The sequence below is a fragment of the Rhinoderma darwinii genome, chromosome 1, assembly GCF_050947455.1.
Source record: "Rhinoderma darwinii isolate aRhiDar2 chromosome 1, aRhiDar2.hap1, whole genome shotgun sequence".
In the NCBI taxonomy this organism is placed as follows: domain Eukaryota; kingdom Metazoa; phylum Chordata; class Amphibia; order Anura; family Rhinodermatidae; genus Rhinoderma; species Rhinoderma darwinii.
In genome coordinates this window covers 535,800,742-535,822,475 of record NC_134687.1, presented here as the reverse complement: position 1 = coordinate 535,822,475, position 21,734 = coordinate 535,800,742, and the positions used below count along the sequence as shown (strand labels likewise).

At 40.6% G+C, this 21,734-nt stretch overlaps 1 protein-coding gene across 7 annotated transcripts in view; it reads right to left on the bottom strand.

Moving 5' to 3' along the window:
• The window catches only part of KIAA0825 (KIAA0825 ortholog), a 430,680-nt gene that overhangs the window by 265,565 nt on the left and 143,381 nt on the right, over positions 1–21,734 (bottom strand). For all 7 annotated transcript variants that reach the window (XR_012850533.1, XM_075837231.1, XM_075837243.1 and 4 more), the window contains 2 exons: positions 2,869–3,054; positions 794–907 (listed from right to left, as the gene is read on the bottom strand). Coding sequence is in view for 6 of the 7 variants with exons in the window: in XM_075837231.1 (XP_075693346.1) it covers positions 794–907; positions 2,869–3,054 (300 nt within the window). In the remaining variant the exon portion in view is untranslated. The remainder of the gene's footprint in view (positions 1–793; positions 908–2,868; positions 3,055–21,734) is intronic.

Below are 21,734 nucleotides of genomic sequence, written 5' to 3'. Positions count from 1 at the left end.
CCTTCGTCTTTTGCATTCGCTTCAACGGCTTAAAAAAAACGCAAAAAAAACCCCATCAAATAACGCTGTCAATTCAAAAGATTATTTCTGTGCTACGAAAAAACGCTGTGTGAACATACCCTAAGAGTGTAGTGCTTGTTTTTAGTGGTTTTCTGTCTTTCTCTAAACAATTTTTGGTAGGGGTGCCCTGAGGAAAAAAATTTTTCCCAGGGGTGCCTCGAGTCCGAAAAGGTTGGGAAACTCTGGGTTAATAGAAAAGGACCTGCAGCCTTCTACTAAAAGCCGTGCACTGATGGTTTCCGTGGGCTTATACCGTATTGCCTGTACAGAGCACTCAGAGGAGAGTAGATGGGAGCCAAAAGGAAATAGAACTTAGCCGAAGGCTGCAGCCCCTATATTATAGTGTTTACTAGGGGTCTTAGCGCCTAGATCCCACAGATTACCATATCTGACATGACAGCTTCCCTTTAAGTATATACAGTGTGATAAGTTGGCTATAGAAGAAAAAGAGCTGGTTTTATCCAAATGTGTGTTTGGTTTCTTTAGATTTGTTAAAATTGGTTACTCATATGAAAGCTTTTTTCTGTAAAATATATCTTTAATACATTCATATGTGAATAATCATGCATTCAGCATCGCAGCCCAAATCTCTGAAACTATAATAAGATAAAAATGTATGATATTAGAAGATAAAATAAATTATCTTGAAGCATGAAAAAAACTGAAGATAAAACAGTGCATGATATTTGAAATACACATCAAAGTAAGTAGTAATAAAACAAAAGATACTTACTTAGACAAAGAAAGGAATAGGTTTGGATTAATAAAAGTAAGCCAGAATAAATAGTCTTCTGATGCTGGTTCTGAAGAATGTGAATAAAACTCAGCCAAACTCTTCTTGATCGTCCTAGGATGACATTACTTGCAATGAGAAATTAAGACAATACTTATTAAAGTGGAAATGCTCATTTAAACAGTGGCAGCTATTTTATAAACTTTCAAGAATATTAATTCTGAACAGTGTTAGGCCTCGTTCACATCTGCATTGGAGGCGCTGTTAGGGGCGTTCGTCACAGATCCGGCTGAAAATACCAGAAACAATAGGCAACATGCTGCGCTATTGTTTCTGCTAAAACGACAGACACCCCGACGGTACCCATTGAAGTCAATAGGTTCCATCACCCACTGGTGGTGACTGTAGTACAACGTAATCAGTGCTTCCGGGATTTCCGTTGTTCTGCTCCTCTGATGGAGCCGAACAATAGAAACAACTACGCAGGTGTGAGCGAAGCCAAACATAGTCTTCCCGGCAATATCATCCAAGCCAATATTTAGTCAGGCAACTTTCCAGTGATGTCTGAAACTACAGTGTACTGTGTGGGGACAAACTAGCTCATTCATCCCCATACAATTTTAATTGTCAGCAGCACATCCCCGATGTACACTGGGAGAGGTACTGTCGACAACGATGATTTTTAGAGGCGCATATAAGATGCGATCAGCCGACAAATGAGAGCTTGCTAGTTTGTCAGCTGATCACTGGGCCCTTTTACGAGCGTTCCGTTTCCCGATCATTGGCTCATGTTAAAGGGTCTTTACTAATACACTTAATATAACATTATTTATGTAACAGAAGAAATATTTGAAAATAAAACTGAATCCAATACCAACCCTTCTCTTTTATTATCTAAATATGTAGTTAGTACACATAACACTCCTAAACTAAGGCTATGTTCACATCTCCGTCACAGGTCCGGTCAAATGTTTGTTTTGTTAATTAGCTTTAAACTTTCTAAATAATCCTTCTTAAAACATTCCTAACATTTTGTGGTGTAGAATCGTTGTAATATCTGAATATAACTGACTGTGCTGCGGATTCAAACATAAATCCGACAGTACACTGCTCCTGTCTGTGTCCCTCTCTCTCCTATCCCGCTCCCTTCTCTCAGTGTTAGAAATAGTAGCAGTGAGGTGGAGGAGGTTGTACAAAGCAGATCAGAGTGTGGAGAGGGAGGAAAGCATCCAAGTCTTAATAAAAGGCAGATCACACAGGCTGTCCAGATCAGAGTGACGGCAGACTTTGAAGGGGGAGGGGGGTATCACACACTCCTCAGAATCAGTGTCTGTCAGCACAAGGGAGAATAGATCACTCATAAGTTGTAGATTAAGAAAGGAGTGCAGGAAAGAGCTGTGGTAGTACATGAGATCAAGTGAAGGCAGCAGCATCCTGGACTTACAGAACTCACATCCAACATACATTACTGGGTGGGACAGGCCCACATGAGAAAAGTCTGAAACTAGGAGCAGGTTGAAAACGGTATATCAGGGGTCTGAAATGCATGAAGTAATGGATATTGCAGCCTGAAACTTAGTGCAAATTGTTAACTCAAGGTCAATAGTAACATAAGTAAAAATAGTTGTTTCCTTGTCAAAGTTGTCCAAAGCCGATAATCTTTTTTCCTTTGATCCTATTTTTGTTTTATATTGCAATTAATACTGATAATTATTTTAAATAATTATTCTATTTGTGTCCCAGGAGATCAGCCAGTTCACCCTCCTTCTCCACACAATCCTATGTCTGGCTTTAAGACAACTGGCTGCAGCAGGAGCCCCCCCCCCCCTCTACCCTATTTACGGACATACAGATTAAATCATGTCCCCCCCTTTGCTAAACCCAGCACTCTCAGCCATTTACCAGCCGAAAGTAGAACAGATTAGTAGGAAATTAACACCTGTGTGACATGTCACCCTTAGGTAGCTTGCTTGGGTAGAAGGAACAGTGGAGATTGAGGAATGTTGTTATATTTCTAAAAAGCACAGTGAGTTTGCAAGCCGTTTGAGGCTTTCCACTCACAAGCAAATACTTACTGCTTCAAGTTTTTCAGCGGTGCGGATAATACAATCATTGTTGTAAGTAGACTGTTACAGTGATTGTGTATCTTAAAGACTGTGCAGCTAGGATTATGTGTTGCTGTTGTTGCAAGTTCTTGAACACTGGTACATACTGACCACAGAAAGTTTGCTACACAAGAAAGGACAGCCAGAACATCGATTCTGTAATGAGAATAAAACAAAATTATTTTTTCTTTACTACTACAAAAATAATTCTTATGACCTTTTTTAAAACAACACATTTTTACATAATTTTAGGATCTTAAAGTAATCATCATTGGTTGGCTTAAGTTCTGGTTTTATGAATTCTATTTTTGTTTTTCAAAAGATACAGAAGTGTTTAATTTCCCAAAAATCACTCTAACTGGGTACTCCCAAAACACGCACAAGGCATATAAATTGTCAATGCCTTAGGCCCCATGCACACGAACGTAAAAACGCCCGTAATTACGGGCCGTAATTATGGCACGTTTTTACGGGCCCATGGACTTCTATTGGCCACGGGTACCTCACCGTATGCTTACGGGAAGGTGCCCGTGCCATTGAAAAATATAGAACATGTCCTATTTTAGGCCGTAATTACAGCACGGGCAGGCCCATAGAAGTCTATGGGGCTCCCGTAATTATGGGTGACTATGTGTGTTCACCTGTAATTACGGGTGCGTTGCTAGGCGACGCCAGTAAATAGTCACTGTCCAGGGTGCTGAAAGAGTTAAATGATCGGCAGTAACTCTTTCAGCACCCTGGACAGAAACTACCAATCACAATAAAGATCAACCTGTAAGAAAAAAAAAAAAAAAAAAAGACGTTCATACTTACCCAGAACTCCCTGCTTCTTCCTCCAGTCCGGCCTCCCGGGATGACGTTTCAGCCCATGTGACCGCTGCAGCCAATCACAGGCTGCAGCGGTCACATGGACTGCCGCGTCATACAGGGAGGTCGGGCTGGATGTCAAGAGAGGGACGTGTCACCAAGGCAACGGCCGGGTAAGTATGAATTTCTTTTACTTTTACCTCAGAAAGGGCTGCCCCTTCTCTCTATCCTGCACTGATAGAGAGAAGGGGCTGCCGATTAGTGCAGTGCAATTTTGCATCGAAAACGTACCCGTAAATACGGGTGGAATACAGGTGAAACCGGACCCGTATTTACGGGCACGGGTCCGTAAATACTGGGGCAATACGGGTCGAATACGTGTGACCAAGGACCCGTATTTACGCCCGTATTTACGGGAGGGAAAAAATACCTTCGTGTGCATGAGGCCTAATTGGAAGTGATCCAACCACTGAGAGCACCACGTCCTGAAAATGGGCGTGTAAAATAAAAACAAACACTAATGTGACATCAATACAATAAAAAAAAAAAATAAACACTACGGTCACACCATCATAATAGAGTACAGCCGAGGAATAAAGACAGACGTTTATGATATCATCAAAATGAGTGAAGCCTAGGAATAAAAACAACCACTAGTGTGACATCATCAAAATAAAATACAACCTAGGAATAAACATAAACAGAACTGTCACAAACAAAAACAACACAATCTAGAAAATGAAGACAAAACATAATGTGACATCATTATAATAGAACATAGCTTATAAATAAAGACACATGCTAATGTCAAATTGCCACAATAGGGTAGAGCCTAGAAATAAAAAAAACTACTTTTTACATCATTAAAATAAAATACAACCTAGGAATTAAGATATATACTAATGTAACATCTTTACAATAGAACACGCCCTAGGAATACAGAAAACACTATTGTGACATCAGCACAATAAAACATAGCCAAAAAATAAAGTCAAACATTATTGTGACATGATCCAATGACATAATAGAGAATAACCTAAAAATAAAGACAAAGACTATTGTGACATCAACTGTGAGGCTGGGTTCACACAACCTATTTTCAGACGTAAACGAGGCGTATTATGCCTCGTTTTACGTCTGAAAATAGGGCTGCAATACGTCGGCAAACATCTGCCCATTCATTTGAATGGGTTTGCCGACGTACTGTGCAGACAACCTGTAATTTACGCGTCGTCGTTTGACAGCTGTCAAACGACGACGCGTAAATGGACTGCCTCGGCAAAGAAGTGCAGGGCACTTCTTTGCCACGTAATTTGAGCTGTTCTTCATTGAACGCAATGAAGCACAGCTCAAGATTTACGAGCGTCTCAGACGCCTCGTAAATTACGAGGAGCATTTACGTGTGAAACGAGGCAGCTGTAAACAGTCTGTCTTTTCACACGTAAATGCCTCTCATCGTGTGAACATACCCTAAAGGATCTGCCAGGCACAGCTTCTGTGTCAACGCCCATAGGTAATCAGTCTGCACCTGCTTCTATGTCTGTGAGACTGACTCCATCTTCCACCACTCAGGATGGCAGGCTTAGGAGTGGGAGAGCCTATCACAGCCTGGCCAGACGGAGCTAGCTCCCGCCCTCTGTCTATTTATACCTGCCTTTCCTGTTCCTCCTTGCTTGTGATTCTTCTCGTTTGGTTTCCTGGCCCTGCTGCAGCTTCTGAACTATTTGACCCTGCTTCATATTGACCCTGGCTTACTGACTACTCTCCTGCTCTGCGTTTGGTACCTCGTACACTCCTGGTTTGACTCGGCTTGTTCACTACTCTCCTGCTCTGCGTTTGGTACCTCGTACACTCCTGTTTTGACTCGGCTCGTTCACCACTCTTGTTGCTCACGGTGTTGCCGTGGGCAACTGCCCCATTTCCCTTAGCTTCTGTGTACCCTTGTCTGTTTGTCTGTCGTGCACTTATTGAGCGTAGGGACCGTCGCCCAGTTGTACCCAGTCGCCTAGGGCGGGTCGTTGCAAGTAGGCAGGGACTTAGTGGCGGGTAGATTAGGGCTCATTTGTCTGTTTCCCTACCCCCATCATTACATAAATAATAAAGAATACAGACTAGAAATAAAGAGACTATTGTGAAAACAAACTAAATTAAACACAGCCTATAAATACAGCTAAACACTATTGTAACATCATCAAAATAGAACACAGCCTTGGAATAAAGACAAACACTATTATGACATCTTTAAAATGGCACACAGGTTATAAATAAACACAGAGGCCATTATGACACCATCACAGCACAGCTGTGACATAATCACAATAAAACACAGCTTCAAAATAAACTCCAATGTGATCTGACCACGGTAGACTGCACCCTACATATGAAAATATATTCTATTGTAAAAACACCAAAATAGAACGTAGAAATGTGATATCACTATAATAGAACACTGCTTACGAATAAAAGGGAAACACTATGGTCACATCATCACAGTAGAACAGTTTATAAATAAAGACACAAGCCATGGTGTCAATAACACAATGCAACACAGCCTAACAAACACTTTTTGACATTATCATAGTAGAGCATAACATAAGAATAAAAACAAAAAACAAAATAGAACATAACCTGTATATGTAAACATAGTGTACTGTGACATCATCACAATAGAACACAGCCTAACAATAAAGGCAATTACAGTTGTGACATCACTCCAAAAGAACACATCCTTTGAATTAAAACCAACACTGTTGTGACCATCCTTAAAGAGGCTCTGTCACCACATTATAAGTGCCCTATCTTTTACATAATTTGATCGACGCTGTAACGTAGATCACAGCAGTGTTTTTTATTTAGAAAATGATCAATTTTGACGGAGTTATGTCCTATTTTAGATTTATGCTAATAGACAACTGGGCGTGTTTCATTCATTTACTCATCACATAGTGATCCTGCGTTGTTCACTATGTGCAGTCACATACTCACACATTAACGTTATTGAAGTGCCTTGAGAATTAATAGACATTGCTTCCAGCCAGGATGCAATGTCTATTCACAATCTCGACACTTCGGTAACGTTTGTGTGGGAGTTAATGACAGCAAGCGCGAGATCACGCTTGCAGTCATTAACTCCCACACAAACATTACCGAAGAGTCGGGATTGTGAACAGACATCGCGTCCTGGCTGGAAGCTATGTCTATTCACTCTCAAGACACTTCAGTAACGTTAATGTGTGAGTATGTGACTGCACATAGTGAACAACGCAGGATCACTATGTGCTGAGTAAATTAATAGAGAGAAGTGTATGGCGCTGATTGGTCAGCGCCATACACTTCTCTCCACAACGCCCACTTGGTCAAAAAGTAAAAACACACCCAGTTGTCTATTAAGAAAGTCATTAGCATAAATCTAAAATAGGTTATAACTCCGTCAAAATTTATTGTTTTTTAAATAAAAAACACTGCTGTAATCCACATTACAGCGCCGATCACATTATGTAGAAGATAGGCCACTTATAATGTGGTGACAGAGCCTCTTTAAAATAGAACACAGCCTTGGAATAAAGATATACAATATTGTGACATCAGCAAAATAGAACACAGCTTAAAAATGAAGAAACCGTCTATTGGGACACCATCAAAACAGCACACAGTTTATATTTAAAGACACAGGCTATTGTAACCTCTTCACAATAGAACACAGCTTATAAAAGGACAGACCATTGTGAAATCATCACACTAGAATACAACCATGAATTGAACACAAACATTGTTTTGACCTCATCTTATAGAACACAGGCTAGGAATAAAGGAATATAAATAAATAACGGCAAACGGCCTCTGTAACACACATCTTATGGAGCACACCATAGTTCATATGGTATCTTAACCCCTTAAGGACGCAGCCTAGTTTGGGCCTTAAGGCTCAGAGCCCATTTTTCAAATCTGACATATTTCACTTTATGTGGTAATAACGTCGGAATGCTTAAACCTATCCAAGCGATTCTGAGATTGTTTTCTCGTGACACTTTGGGCTTCATGTTCGTGGTAAAATTTGGTCGATATATTCAGTCTTTATTTGTGAAAAATTGCAAAATTTAGAGAAAATTTACAAAAAATAGCATTTTTCAGAATTTAAATGCATCTGCTTGAAAAACAGACGGTTATACCACCCAAAATAGTTACTAGTTCACATTTCCCATATGTCTACTTTAGATTGGCATCGTTTTTTGAACATTATTTTATTTTTCTTGGACGTTACAAGGTTTAGAACATAAACAGCAATTTCTCATATTCTTAAGAAAATTTCAAAAGCCTTTTTTTGAAGGTGCCAGTTCAGTTCTGAAGTGGATTTGAGGGGCCTATGTATTAGAAACCCCCATAAAACACTCCATTTTAAAAACTAGACCCCTCAAAGTATTCAAAACAGCATATAGAAAGTTTTTTAACCCTTCAGGCATTTCACAGGAATTAAAGCAATGTGGAAATGAAATTTGCAAATTTCATTTTTTCTGCTGAATTTCAATTTTATTCAATTTTTTTTTTAGTAACAGAGAAGGTTTTACCAGAGAAACACTACTAAACATGTATTGTCCAGATTCTGCAGTTTTTAGAAATGTCCCACATGTGGCTCTAGTGCGCTCGTGGACTAAAACACAAGCCCTAGAAGCAAAGAAGCACCTAGTGCATTTTGAGGCCTCTTTTTTATTAGAATATATTTTAGGCAGCATGCCAGGTTTGAAGAGGCGTTGAGGTATCAAAACAATGGAAACCCACCAGAAGTGACCCCATTTTGGAAATTACACCCCTCAAGGAATTCATTTATGGTTTTTGTTATCATTTTGACCGCACAGTTTTTTCACAGCACCTATTTGAATTGGGCTGTGAAATGAAAAAAATGATATTTTTTCCAATAAAATGTCATTTTTGATCAAATTTTCTTATTTTCACAGGGAACAACATACCCCATTTTGTTGCCCAATTTGTCCTTAGTGCGGCAATACCCCATTTGTGGTGATAAACTGCCGTTTGGGCCCATGGGAGGGCTCAGAAGGAAAGGAGCGCTATGTGTTTGTTGGAGTCCAGATTTTGCTGGATTGGTTTTCGGGTGCCATGTCGCATTTGCAGAGCCCCAGAGGTATCAAAGCAATGGAAACCCACCAGAAGTGACCCCATTTTGGAAACTACACCCCTCAAGGAATTCATTTATGGTTTTTGTTATCATTTTGACCGCACAGGTTTTTCACAGCACCTATTTGAATTGGGCTGTGAAATGAAAAAAATGATATTTTTTCCAATAAGATGTCATTTTTGATCAAAATTTCTTATTTTCACAAGGAACAACATACCCCATTTTGTTGCCCAATTTGTCCTTAGTGCGGCAATACCCCATTTGTGGTGATAAACTGCTGTTTGGGCCCATGGGAGGGCTCAGAAGGAAAGGACCACCATTTGGCCTACTGGAGCTTTTCTGGTGCTAAGTCATGTATGCAGAAGCCCCTGAGGTACCAGTACAGTTGAAACCCCCGAGAAGTGACCCCATTTTAAAAACTACACCCCTTAAGACATTCATCTAGAGGTGTAGTGAGCATTTTGACCCCACAGGTACTGTGTAAAAGATAATGCGCAGCAGATGGTGCAGTGTGAGATTTGCAATTTTATATATGTATATGCCATTTCAGTGTCCAATATAGTGTGCCCAGCATGCGCCACCGGAGATATACACCCCTTAAATTGTAATGTGGGTTCTCCTGGGTACGACAATACCCTACATGTGGCTGTTATCAGCTGCCTGGGCATACGGCAGGGCTCAGAAGGGAAAGATGAGGGGGGTAAGCTTTGCGGAGTGCATCAGGGTAAATTAAAAATCAAGGGATGTATGATACATTTTAAAACAATCTTTTATACAGAGCCCTGGTTTTTCGGGACATGTGTCACATTGGTATATTGTGTTCTTCCTTATCCCCCTCTTATAGCAGACTCTGCACCTCTTTTGACTCTTTCCCTTTCCACCGGTTTGGGGAACTTCTCCTGGAAAGTGTTGCCCTGGTACGATGCGTGTGGCCTCGCTTCCAGAAGTACTGGGTGCCCCCCCTTCCTGGTCCCTAAAGATTAGATCTTGAAATTCCAGGAAAGTTCCCCTCTGGCCTGCACATCGACGTAGCACATACGCATTGTACAAAGCCATCTGTATGATGTGCCCGGCCAGCTTCTTATACCACACCGCATGGCGCTGTAGGGCTTCAGGACTTGATTTGACAAGTCCATCCCTCCCATGTACCTATTGTAGTCCAGGATGCAGTCTGGTTTGGGGGTGGCCTTTCCTTCATATATCCTAAACCTGTAGGTATACCCTGATGCACTCTCGCACAGCTTATACATCTTCACGCCATACCTTGCCCTCTTACCTGGCAGGTACTGGCGGAATTGAACCCTCCCTTTAAAATGTACCAGGGACTCATCAATAGAAAAACACTTCTCGGGGGTGTATGCTTGGGAAAACCGGGCACTGGAACGGTCTAATAGGGGTCTCCGTTTATACAAACGGTCAAAACTGGGGTCATCTCGGAGTGGGCACGGCTCATTATCAGTATAATGTAAGAAGCGAAGTATTGCCTCATTTATTTATTTTTTTAGGTTCCAGTTCATTTCTGAAGTTGCTTTGAGGGGCCCATATATTAGAAACCCCTATCAAACACCCCATTTTAGAAACTAGACCCCTCAAAGTATTCACAACAGCATGTAGAAAGTTTATGAACCCTTTAGGTGTTTCACAGAAATTTAGAGCAAAGTAGAGGTGAAATTTACTCTTTTTATACCATTTTTTTTATAACACAAAAGGATTTATCAGAGAAACGCAACTCAATACTTATTGCCCAGATTCTGCAGTTTAGAGAAATATCCCACATGTGGCCCTAGTGCGGTAATGGACTGAAGCACCGGCCTCCGAAGCAAAGGAGCACCTAGCGGATTTTGAGCCCTCTTTTTTATTAGGCACCATGTCCGGTTTGAAGAGGTCTTGTGGTGCCAAAACATTGGAAACCCCCCAAAAGTGACCCCAATTTGGAAACTAGACCCCTTGAGGAATCCATTGTAGTTTTCATGGGGTGCATGCGGCTTTTTGATCAGTTTTTATTCCATTTTTAGGTGGCGTGGTGACTAAAAAACAGCAATTCTACTATTGTTTTTGTATACTTTTTTTTTTACAGCGTTCACCGTGCGCTATAAATGACACATTCACTTTATTCTGCGGGGCGATACGATTACGGCGATACCAGATGTTTATAGTTTTTTTTAATGTCTTATGGCGTTTGCACAATAAAATACGTTTTGTAAACAATCATTCACTTTTTGTGTTACCTTATTCTAAGCGCCAGAACTTTTTTATTTTTCAATCAATAAAGCCGTGCGAGGACTTATTTTTTGCGTAACGAACTGTATTTTCCATCAGTACCATTTTTAGGTACATGCGACTTTTTGATCTCTTTTTATTCCATTTTTTGGGAGGTGAAGTGACCAAACAATTGTGATTGTGGTACGGTTTATTAATATTTTTTTTTACGGCGTTCACCGTGCGGGATAAATAACAAAATAATTTTGTAGTTCAGGCCGTTACGGACGCGGCGATACCAATTATGTATAGTTTATTTGTTTGTTTATATATTTTTATTAATAATAAATGACTGATAAGGGAAAAAGTGGGACTTTTAATTTTATTACTTTTAAAACTTTTATTTTCTTATTTTTACACATCTTTTTTTAACTTTTTTTTTACTTTATTACTTTGTCCCACTAGGGGACATGAGGGCAGGAGGCCCTGATCGCTAATCTAATACACTGCACTACATGCGTAGTGCAGTGTATTAGAACTGTCAGCTACTCACTGACAGCAAGCATAGTGGGTCCTGACGTTGTCAGGACCCACTAGGCTTCCGTCTATGGCATAGCCGGACGCCATTGTTTGGTGTCCGGTTGCCATAGTCACCATCGCCGGCCGCTGTCGCGTAGCAGGCCGGCGATGGCAGCTTAACCCCTAAAAAGCCGCGATCTCTATAGAACGCGGCTTTTAAGGGGTTAATCAGCGGGGACACAGCGATCGGTCCCCGCTGTAGGAGCTGTGACAGCTGCTGAACAAGACAGCAGCGTCACAGCTCCTGTATGTGTCGGGAGGACGGCCGAAACGGCCGTTACTCCTGAGACGTACTATTACGGCATGGAGCGCGAACGATACAGCTGCCATGACGTAATAGTACGTCAAGGAGCGGGAAGGGGTTAAAGAAAATCTACATATAAAATCAGAGGCATACGGAGGTACAGTAGAGCCCCATAGACTTCTATGGGCACCCTAATAAGACTGTATTTATTGTCAGATTATTATTATTATTATATTTTAATTACGTAAAAAATTAATCAAGCAATAGAAGGGATATGGAATGCAAGTCAATGAATAATTAGAAGTGTCTGATCATGGAGTGTGGTGTTGTCTGGTGTATGTATAAATAAGGTGCGCAGCAATCCCAATGCATTATTATGTTTTGTACATCAAAATGTCAGCAAGAATTTGTAACACATCAATGCTTGATTTATGAAGAACGTTTTATTCACTTCTCTGCAGGAAATATAAACACGGCATTACTAAATGATGAAGCATGACAACTCCATTCTATTTTACATATTCAACATAAGTACAGTAAATATACAAAACGCAGACATAAACCTTATTCCGCCTACAGTAGCAGCAGTGCTTTGTGTTTAGATATGTTTAGACGACATACATTTCCTTTCAAAGTGAAGGAAGCGTTCATTGCGGACGGACCTTTGCTCACCTATTATGTGAGGGTCCGGATAACAGACATTATTAGACCTTTTCACTTTTCTAGAGTGAATTTTACAATTTGTTCGATCAATGGCTCTTTAAAACTCCCCTCCCCGCGAAGTGACAATTACATTAGTCACAGAGCATGTCCACAAAAGTCTCCTTTATGTTAGGAAACGTCCGTCCCTTTAAGATTGCCATGACTACTAGTCTAGCTTCTGGGCGGCTCTGGTTATAGTTGCAGAGCCTATCCCACTTCTCGGTCTTTCTTCCTATCAGATTGAAGGGTGGAGTATTTAAATCTGGTTTGGTTCTGTCTTCTTTGCTTGTGATTCTCCTTGTTTGCATGTGTTTGATCAAGCTCCTGATTATACCCTGTACCTTCGACTATTTGAACTTCTGGAACTAGACCTCGGCTTGTTTCTGGGTTTACCCCTTGCTTAATGATTTGGACATTCTGCTCCCGGCTGGTTTTGACCTCTGCACTTCCGGATATACTCTAGCTTTGTGATTTGGACTTTTTGTGTACCCTCTGGCTGTCTTGTTATCTGTTCTGGTATTGCCTGCATTGCACCTCTTGTCCCACACTGAATTCTGTTAAAGCAACCTGGGTTCTATGCAGCTAAATACAACCTGCCTTGTGGGGGGCTCTAGTGAAGACCATAGGGTAGACTTAGACTCTGCTGATCAGAGTTGTGACAGATTTCTGATAGCGGATTTACTTGAACACTTGTTCCAGACAGTCTCCAGCTGCCTTTGGGGAATCGCTCACGTAACCATTCCATCAACTTAAATTGCTCAACTAGTGATTACATAACACTTTATAAGCCAATAGGTAATTTTGTGACTTCATTCTCTTAAGTTAAGATGACTGCTGTGAAGCAAAACTCTGGAACTGCAAATGCAGTTACTCAGACAAGATGGCTGCCATCATAATCCTGTAAAGAAAATAAAATCTTATCGTGGGGGGAAGCTGCTTCTGGACAGACAATGTAGTATTATATGGCCATTCAAATGAATATCCGTACATGTAATGCATTGATGGACCAGGTTCTTTAACCCCTTCAGGACAGAGCCAGTTTTGGCCTTGCGGACGCAGCCGATTTTTTAAAATCTGACATGTGTCAGTTTATGTGGTAATAACTTGGGAATGCTTTTACCTATTCAAGCGATTCTGAGACTGTTTTCTTGTGACATATTGTACTTTAGGTTAGTGGAAAAATTTGCATTTTTCTAAATTTTAATATATCTGCAAAACCACACAAAATAGTTACTAATTAACATTTCCTATATGTCTACTTTATGTTGGCATTGTTTTTTGAACATCCTCTTTTTTTCTAGAACGTTACAAAGGCTTAGAACTTTAGCAGCAATTTCTCACATTTTCAAGAAAATTTCCAAAACCTATCTTTATAGGTACCAATTCAGTTCTGAAGTGGCTTTAAGGGCCTTATATATTAGAAACCCCCATAAGTCACCCAATTTTAAAAACTGCACCCCTCAAAGTTTTCAAAACAGCATTTAGAAAGTTTCTTAACCTTTAGGTGTTTCACGGGAATTAAAGCAAAGGCAGAGGGACGTTTACAAATTTCTTTTTTTTTTTTGTCCGAAAATCCCTTTTAATCCATTTTTTTTCTGTAACACAAAAGGTTTTACCAGAGAAACGCAACTCAATATTTATTGCCCAGATACTGCAGTTTTTAGAAATATCCCACATATGGCCCTAGTGTGCTAATGGACTGAAGAACAGGCCTCAGAAACTAAGGAGCATCTAGAGGATTTTGGGGCCTCCTTTTTATTAGAATATATTTTAGGCACCATGTCAGGTTTGAAGAGGTCTTGTGGGGCCAAAACAGTGGAAACACCCCCAAAAAGACACCATTTGGCAAACTACAACCCTCAAGGAATTTATCAAGGGGTATAGTGAGCATTTTAACATTTTAACATTTCCACATGTTTTTTTTGCTGAATTTAGTGGAATTAGCCTGTAAAAATTAAAATCTAATTTTTTTCCAATAAAACTTTGAAACTATTAATTTTTTCAAGGAATAAAGAAGAAAAAGCACTCCAACATTTGTAAAGCAATTTCTCCTGATTATGGTAATACCCCATATGTAGTAATAAATGGCTGTTTGGACACACCGCAGGGCTCAGAAGCGATGGAGCGCTATTTAGCTTTTGGAGCTCAAGTTTGCTGGATTGGTTTTCAGGTGTCATGTCGAATTTGCAAAGCCCCAGAGGGACCAAAACAGTGGACACCTTCCCCAGAAGTGACCCCATTTGGGAAACTACAGCCCTAAAAGGAATTTATCTAGGGGTATAGTGAACATTTTGATCCCATAGGTTTTTTGCTGAATTTAATGTAATTAGCCATGAAAACTTCTATTGTTTTTTATTCTTTTTTTGTTACGGCGTTCACCGTGCATTAGAAATGACACAATTAATTTATTCCGTGGGTCGATGTGATTACAGCGATACCATATGCATATAGATTTTTTATGTTTTACGGTGTTTGCATGATAAAATCACGTTTTTAAAAAAATTATTTCGTTTTTGCGTCGTCATATTCTAAGAGCCACAACATTTTTAGTTTTCCATCATGAAAGCTGTGTGAGGGCTTGTTTTTAGCGGAATAAACTGTAGTTTTTATTAGTACAATTTTTGGGTACATGCGACTTTTTGATCCCTATTTATTAAATTTTTTGGGAGCTGAAGTGACTAAAAATAGCGATTCCGGTATAGTTTTTTATTAAAAAAATAAATAAATTATGGCGGTCACTGTACGGGATAAATTACATTATATTTTTATAGCTCAGGCGGTTACAGATGCGGAAATACCAATTATGCATAGTTTATTTATTTTATTCATTTTTTTCTAATAATAAAGCACTTTATAAAGGGAAAAAGTGCGACTTTTAATTTTATTATTTTGAAATTTTACTTTTCTTAACTTTTTGTTTAGTCCCACTAGGGACTTGAAGATCCAATTGTTGGATCGCTGTTAGAATACCCTGCAATACTTATGTATTGCAGGGTATTATACCTGTCAGTTTCACACTGACAGGGGGCATATAAGGTTCTGCCTCTTGGAGGACCTAAATTGCCTTCCATAGATAGGGCATACAGGACAGAAATTATCTTCATGTGACAACCCCTTTAAGCGTTGTACTAGGCATACCACAGTGTATCCCAGAGTTCTTAAAGTGTAACCAACTCCACTCAGTCCCGCCCCAATGCCCCATGATATCATATCGAACTAGACAACTCGCAGATTGTCGCATAGCTATTGCAAAATTGTATGCTGTATAACCTGCTGCAGAAACACTGCCATTAAGGTTGTATGCAACACCTAAATAGCACTGTACTTGTGTTACTATATCAAGGTCCTGTCTCTAGCTTTCTGCGTAGCCCATGCCTAGCATGAAGACCGGGCATTCACATTATACATTTTGACTGTCCCTCTTGCGGAGAGCCTGCATGGGAAGCATATTGGGCCGCATGTGGCTCATTGGCCATAGGTTGCACCTGTGTAGGTTTAAAGTAATAACTAATGTTCATTTCATGTTGTTTGTTATTGACAAATTGTATACCGACATGTCCATCTTACAACTTGTGACTACAGTAGAGTTATAACCTAAACCAGTGCGTCTAAAACTGAGGTGGACATCTCATGTGCTCACTTATAAGCTTCCACCTGCTGAAGTGTATTAATAATAAAGCTTGACAAAGTACAAAAGTTATAATAAAATGGCAAAGGAAACATGCACAAATGTGCTAGGAGACAAATGTGTGAGAAAAATGAACTTCTAGCACGCGTCCACATTAATATTGGCAAACGTAACTTTAGTAATTCCGCAAGGATTTTTTTCTCCCGATCACGGTCACTCTATAGCATGACGTATAACATATAGATATAGTTAACAGTTTACAGCTTTTTTGTTTGTATAGAAATACAATACCAAGAATAATGTGGTCTGTTTTATACAAATGTCCCCGACAAGTACAGTACATGACATCTCACAATAACACCACTTTTCCACATAAGACTGATCAAATTTATAATTATTATTACTTTGCTTTCTACATATACTGTGCACAGATCCTCAGTAGAAAACATTAACATTTAGTTCCTAATAGCAGAGCATTGTTCTCAATGTTTATTGCAGCAAAGCACCTGGAAGAGGGGAGATTGGTGTTGGGACTAAGCACTGCACTTAATGATTCCATGTACAACTCACGTGTGCTGTATATGTAGAGCATAAAGTTACCATTACTCCATATGATTCTATGCTCACTTAGTTTGTGCTTAAATGCCCAGTGGGCAAATTAATAGCGAAACAGAACCAGATAGCCCAGTGGATTGGTAATAATATGTGTTTCTGCTATTTACAGGGGTTGCAAACGTTTGTTTTTTAATAAAAAAAAAAAGACTAATGTTTCATGTTTGGGCCAATGGGCCATACTGCAAAAAAGCAAAATCGTGACATAAAAAAAAAAAGCTGCAAATGTGTACTTTTTGTAAAATATTTTTTTTAGGGTGCCAATTAAAGGGACTATGCTTTCAGATTCAGGTTTTTTTTTCAAAACGAATCAAAATGTGTACTGTACAATAGTATGTACATTTGGAACCATGTGACCCCCTGTACTGTAAGCATTCTGCACTATTCAGCACTTACTTCAGGATCACGTCTTTGAAACAATCTAAGTATGTACGTTTGCATAAACCTGATGTGAAAAGAGCCTTGAATATCTACCTTTAAACATCATGTCTTTTTGACATTCTGTGCGGTTTAATTTCTTAATATATCTTTAAGCAGTTGGAACTCCATGTCCCCTGCAGGGACATAAATGAAAAGATTCTGGCTGCCTGCAGCCACTGTAAAGGGGAACATAGGAACTTACTGCAAACATGTAAACATTTAAAGAGTTATTCCCATCTCAGACATTTATGGCATATCCACAGGATTTCATAAATGTCTAATAGGTGTGGGTCCCAACTCTGGGACCTGCACCTATATTAATAACGGGTCACCTGTCCCCCATCTTGCCTGACGAGCAGCCGCTAGCCACCAATTCCAGATAGGGACTAAGTGGAGTGGTGGCCACGCATGCACGCGTCTCTCTCTATTATGTTCTATGGGACTTACAAAAACAGCCAAGCAAGTGCTTTGCCGGATGTGAGTCTAGTGATTCCCATTCTTGATATGGGTGCGTGTCCAAGAACTGGGAACCCGCATCTATCAGACATTTTGAAATGGACAAACAGGGTTAGAAACAGATAAACATGCAAGCTGACCCTCCCACAGGCTGAGAAAACTAGCTGCCGTTTCCAGTTTTCTCTAGAAAGCCACAGAAAAGTGCTGGAAAGTTAAATATTTCTACATTATTGGTGATTACATGCCTCACTGAGCAGATTGAGAAACTTCTCTGCTTTAACAGTGTGCCTGGTTTCACACAGCCGGATTTTTGTAACGTTTTTGTGGCAGTTTTTGATTACATTTTTTCAGCCAAAGCCAGAAGTGAATTGAAATGGAATAGGAAACATAAAGCAAGAACTTATGTTTCTCTTTCCTATAGGATCTACTTCCTTTTTGGCTCAATAAACTGCAGTCGAGTTTCCAAGATCAACTTTTTTTGCTGGCAGTGAACTTAAATTGGATGCAAGATAAACCTTGTAATTTACTTCTTTTTAGAAATAAGCCACATGACCTGTGGCTTCCCATATACATATGCTTGCTAGTCACTCCCCAGTATACGGGATGTCACTAGTGACGTGCCACAAAGGGGCCGGCTAGTTTAGCAGCAGGGAACGTGCATGCTCTGTAGCTTTCTTTCATGTGTCATTCTGTCACAGGCCCTTCCCTGTTCTGTAGTAGAGACAGAACAGAACTAGCATAAAGTAAGTGGGAGGAGGACTGAGCATAATACACAAGCTCTGCACAGAGAAATGTATGCCAGGAAATTAATTTTTAGCATCAAGCTGAAACTACTGGCCCGCCCCAACAACTGCAGCCCTGCAATGTAAACAAATAGCACGCAATGGGGATCCAGATAGTCATTTTAATGCTTGAAGGGTATGAAAATGTTTATTATCAGGTACAAATGTAATTTCAGTGTTTTTTTTAAATTAACTTGGAAAACCCCTTTAAGGTAGAAAGGAAAACGGTATAAGAAGAATGGGAACACCAGTAATGCCACACTTTATGGAATTTCTTGACAAACTTTCTATCAAGTCTGATGACTCAAAATCATCTGCTTTTATTTTTTTTTGGAGGGAAATTCAGCACATTACCAAGCAGAGCGCGACAAGCAAACACACGAAATCAGCAGCTTTTCTATGCACAACAGAGTGAGAAGAATCATGCAAAAGAAAACATGGAGTCCACAACTAACAGCGCAGTGCCAAAGTGGTGTGCAAATACTCAATACAGGCCAGAAAATTCAGTCCTAGGAACACTGGTGATGAATAAAATGCAGACACCAATGCACTGAAAACTCTCCTGAAGCTGCTTCTGGAAATATAAAGTAGACTTTCTGCCCGAAGCCCAGTGGCAATAGAACGCAGACATTAGAACTATGGCGACAAATACACGGCATGTTTCCACAGTGGTAGAAGAATGCACACTCTAAATTGTGATGACTGCAATACAGGCTGTAGCGATGGTACTATAATACAGGCAAATGTTGAAATGCAGAAGGCAACTACGTATAAAAGTGCTGTTACATTGTGATAAAGATCAATTAAACAGCATTCAGCCGAGTGTGCACAGTTACAGTATAAAGCAGAACTCTGGTTAACACAGCATTTGTGAATGAGGCTCAGCGGTGGCAAATATATGCAGGGTTTGAATGAAGAGATATCTTGGGCTAAAACATAAATATTTAATATGATTTTGTACAACACTTGGCATCAGATTTCACTCAGAAAATTTGATTTGGCACTAGATTTGGCTTTTTAAAACAGTTTTGTCTCTACATAAGAGTGGGCATATTAGACTTGGTGACAAATTCTGCAAGCAATTGTGTAAAACAATAGAATTTTAAAGGGGGGTTTAAGGTGAGTTGGTGCCCACGAAAGACACTACAAACTTTCCCCATCTACCCCTAATTATTCTCACTTTTCAACATGTACTAAATCACACATTTTTAGATATGGTTATTTAGGGGTTAGATAAAGTACACCTGTAATATCTTGGGGTCTAGAATAGCACATTGGTTAATACCTAACTCTGGTGGTCTAGGGTGATGAAGGGGTTAATATTAGAGGTGAGGACTTCCGGTTCCGGCGCTGACATGTAAGGAGGGTGCAGAGAGAGCTCCGTGCTGACCTAGTGGAATAAGCCGACACACGCATCGAACACGACCAAAGAACATACCCCATCATTCTCAGGGGTGCGGAGACGAGCGGTGAGCTCACGGTCAGCGCTTGCAGAGACTGACTGAAGTAACTTACCGGACCCGCGCTTCCGAGTGCCTGGTCCCGACAGTGCAGGGCACAGCACGAGAAGACGAGGACACGCTCACAGATATCACAACGCAGTGCAGATATCATCTCCGGTGCATCACCGAACGGCAAGTACAAACGTCTAGTTTGTCCGCAAAAATCAGCGCGCTCCGGTGAGTCGGAAGGCCACGTGTCTTCCTGATTGGTGGGGATAAGCGCCATCTTGTATCGCGGGCCCACTATCTAGTGCAGCAGCAGTTATAATCGCGGTCAATTACAGGGACGGCCCCGTATTAGTTATCACGGGGAGCAACATGCCGCCTGTGACCCGCAAAGAGAAACAGGCAACAAGCCATTCCTCATCGGAGCATGAAGATCAGCTCTCAGATGAAGATGGGATGGAGATGGCGTCAGGAGTGGCAGTGACGCCGGTAATTGATTACAAAAAACTGGCGATGGAAGTGGCCAAACGCATAACGCCAGATATACAGGACACCCTAACAAATGCTATATCTGCCTCATTGCAGCAGATGCAAGGTGAGATTGCTCAACATGGAGCGCGCCTAGACGAAATGGAGCAGCGAATCTCCATGATGGAGGATGATGCTGCAGACACTCATGGGACACTTCGGGAGCTCCTAAATGAAAAACAAAAGATGGCTCTCAAAATTGACGACCTGGAAAATAGGTCACGCAGGAACAATATACGTATAGTGGGCCTCCCAGAAAATATACCGGCCTTAAACTTAAAACGCATTTGTGAGTACGACTTGCCAAAAGTATTAAACATGAACGGCCCTTGTAAGGTAGAAAGAGCGCACAGAGTGGGACCAGAGCGCCAGCATTTACAGTCAGGAGCCGGTAAAAGAGCCAGGCAAGTCATAGTCAGATACCTGGACTATTCTGACAAGGAAGCCCTACTACGGTCATACAAAATGCGTCAGGGGCCGACGAAACTAAATGGGATACCAGTCATGTTGTTCGGGGATTACTCGGCTGAAGTATCCAAAAAACGCAAATTATTCAGCAGGATTTGCACTGCCTTTTATAACAAGGGACTAAAATTTCAGCTACAGTACCCGGCGGTACTAAAGGTCACTACTCCGAGTGGCACCATGCAGACCTACACCGACCATCAGGAAGCAGAAGCGGTTTTCAAGGATTTGCTAAAGGAAAGTTTTGAATCGGCGGCGACAGGAATTGCTACAGAGAAGGAGATGATCGTGCAACCCCATACTCCAGCAGTGAAGGGCCAATCATCAAAAGAGAAGAGAATGCCACAGACTCCACGAGCGGGGAAGTAGCGCCTTTAATTGCCAAAAAGTATTGATCTTTGAGGACTGCTTGCCAAGGCGCTATGTGAGGGCGGTGGGTAAGCAGTACGGGTACTATGGTTTGGTACTCCCACTTGAAGTAAAGATGGTGTTACTATGCAGGGGTTTTTTTTGATATGGGAAGGTCAGGAACAAGGGGTAGACATGTAATCGGGGAAATGACGAAGCATTGTTGTGATGACATATAATTTTGTTATTTGGTCGGAGATGAGCTAAATATCCCATTAGGTAAGCGGGGGAAAGCACCGTGTCAGAAAAAAGTGAAGTAATGAAAATTAAGGGTATTAAGGTATTGGGGGCCTTTGGGGATAAAAAGGAATGTTATGTATTAATTAAATGTTTTGGTTTTACATTGAAAGACAGAAGAGTCATGTTAAATGATACAGTTCAAAAGGGGCTAAATGGCCAATTCGCTACCTTCCTGAAGAGCTTGACG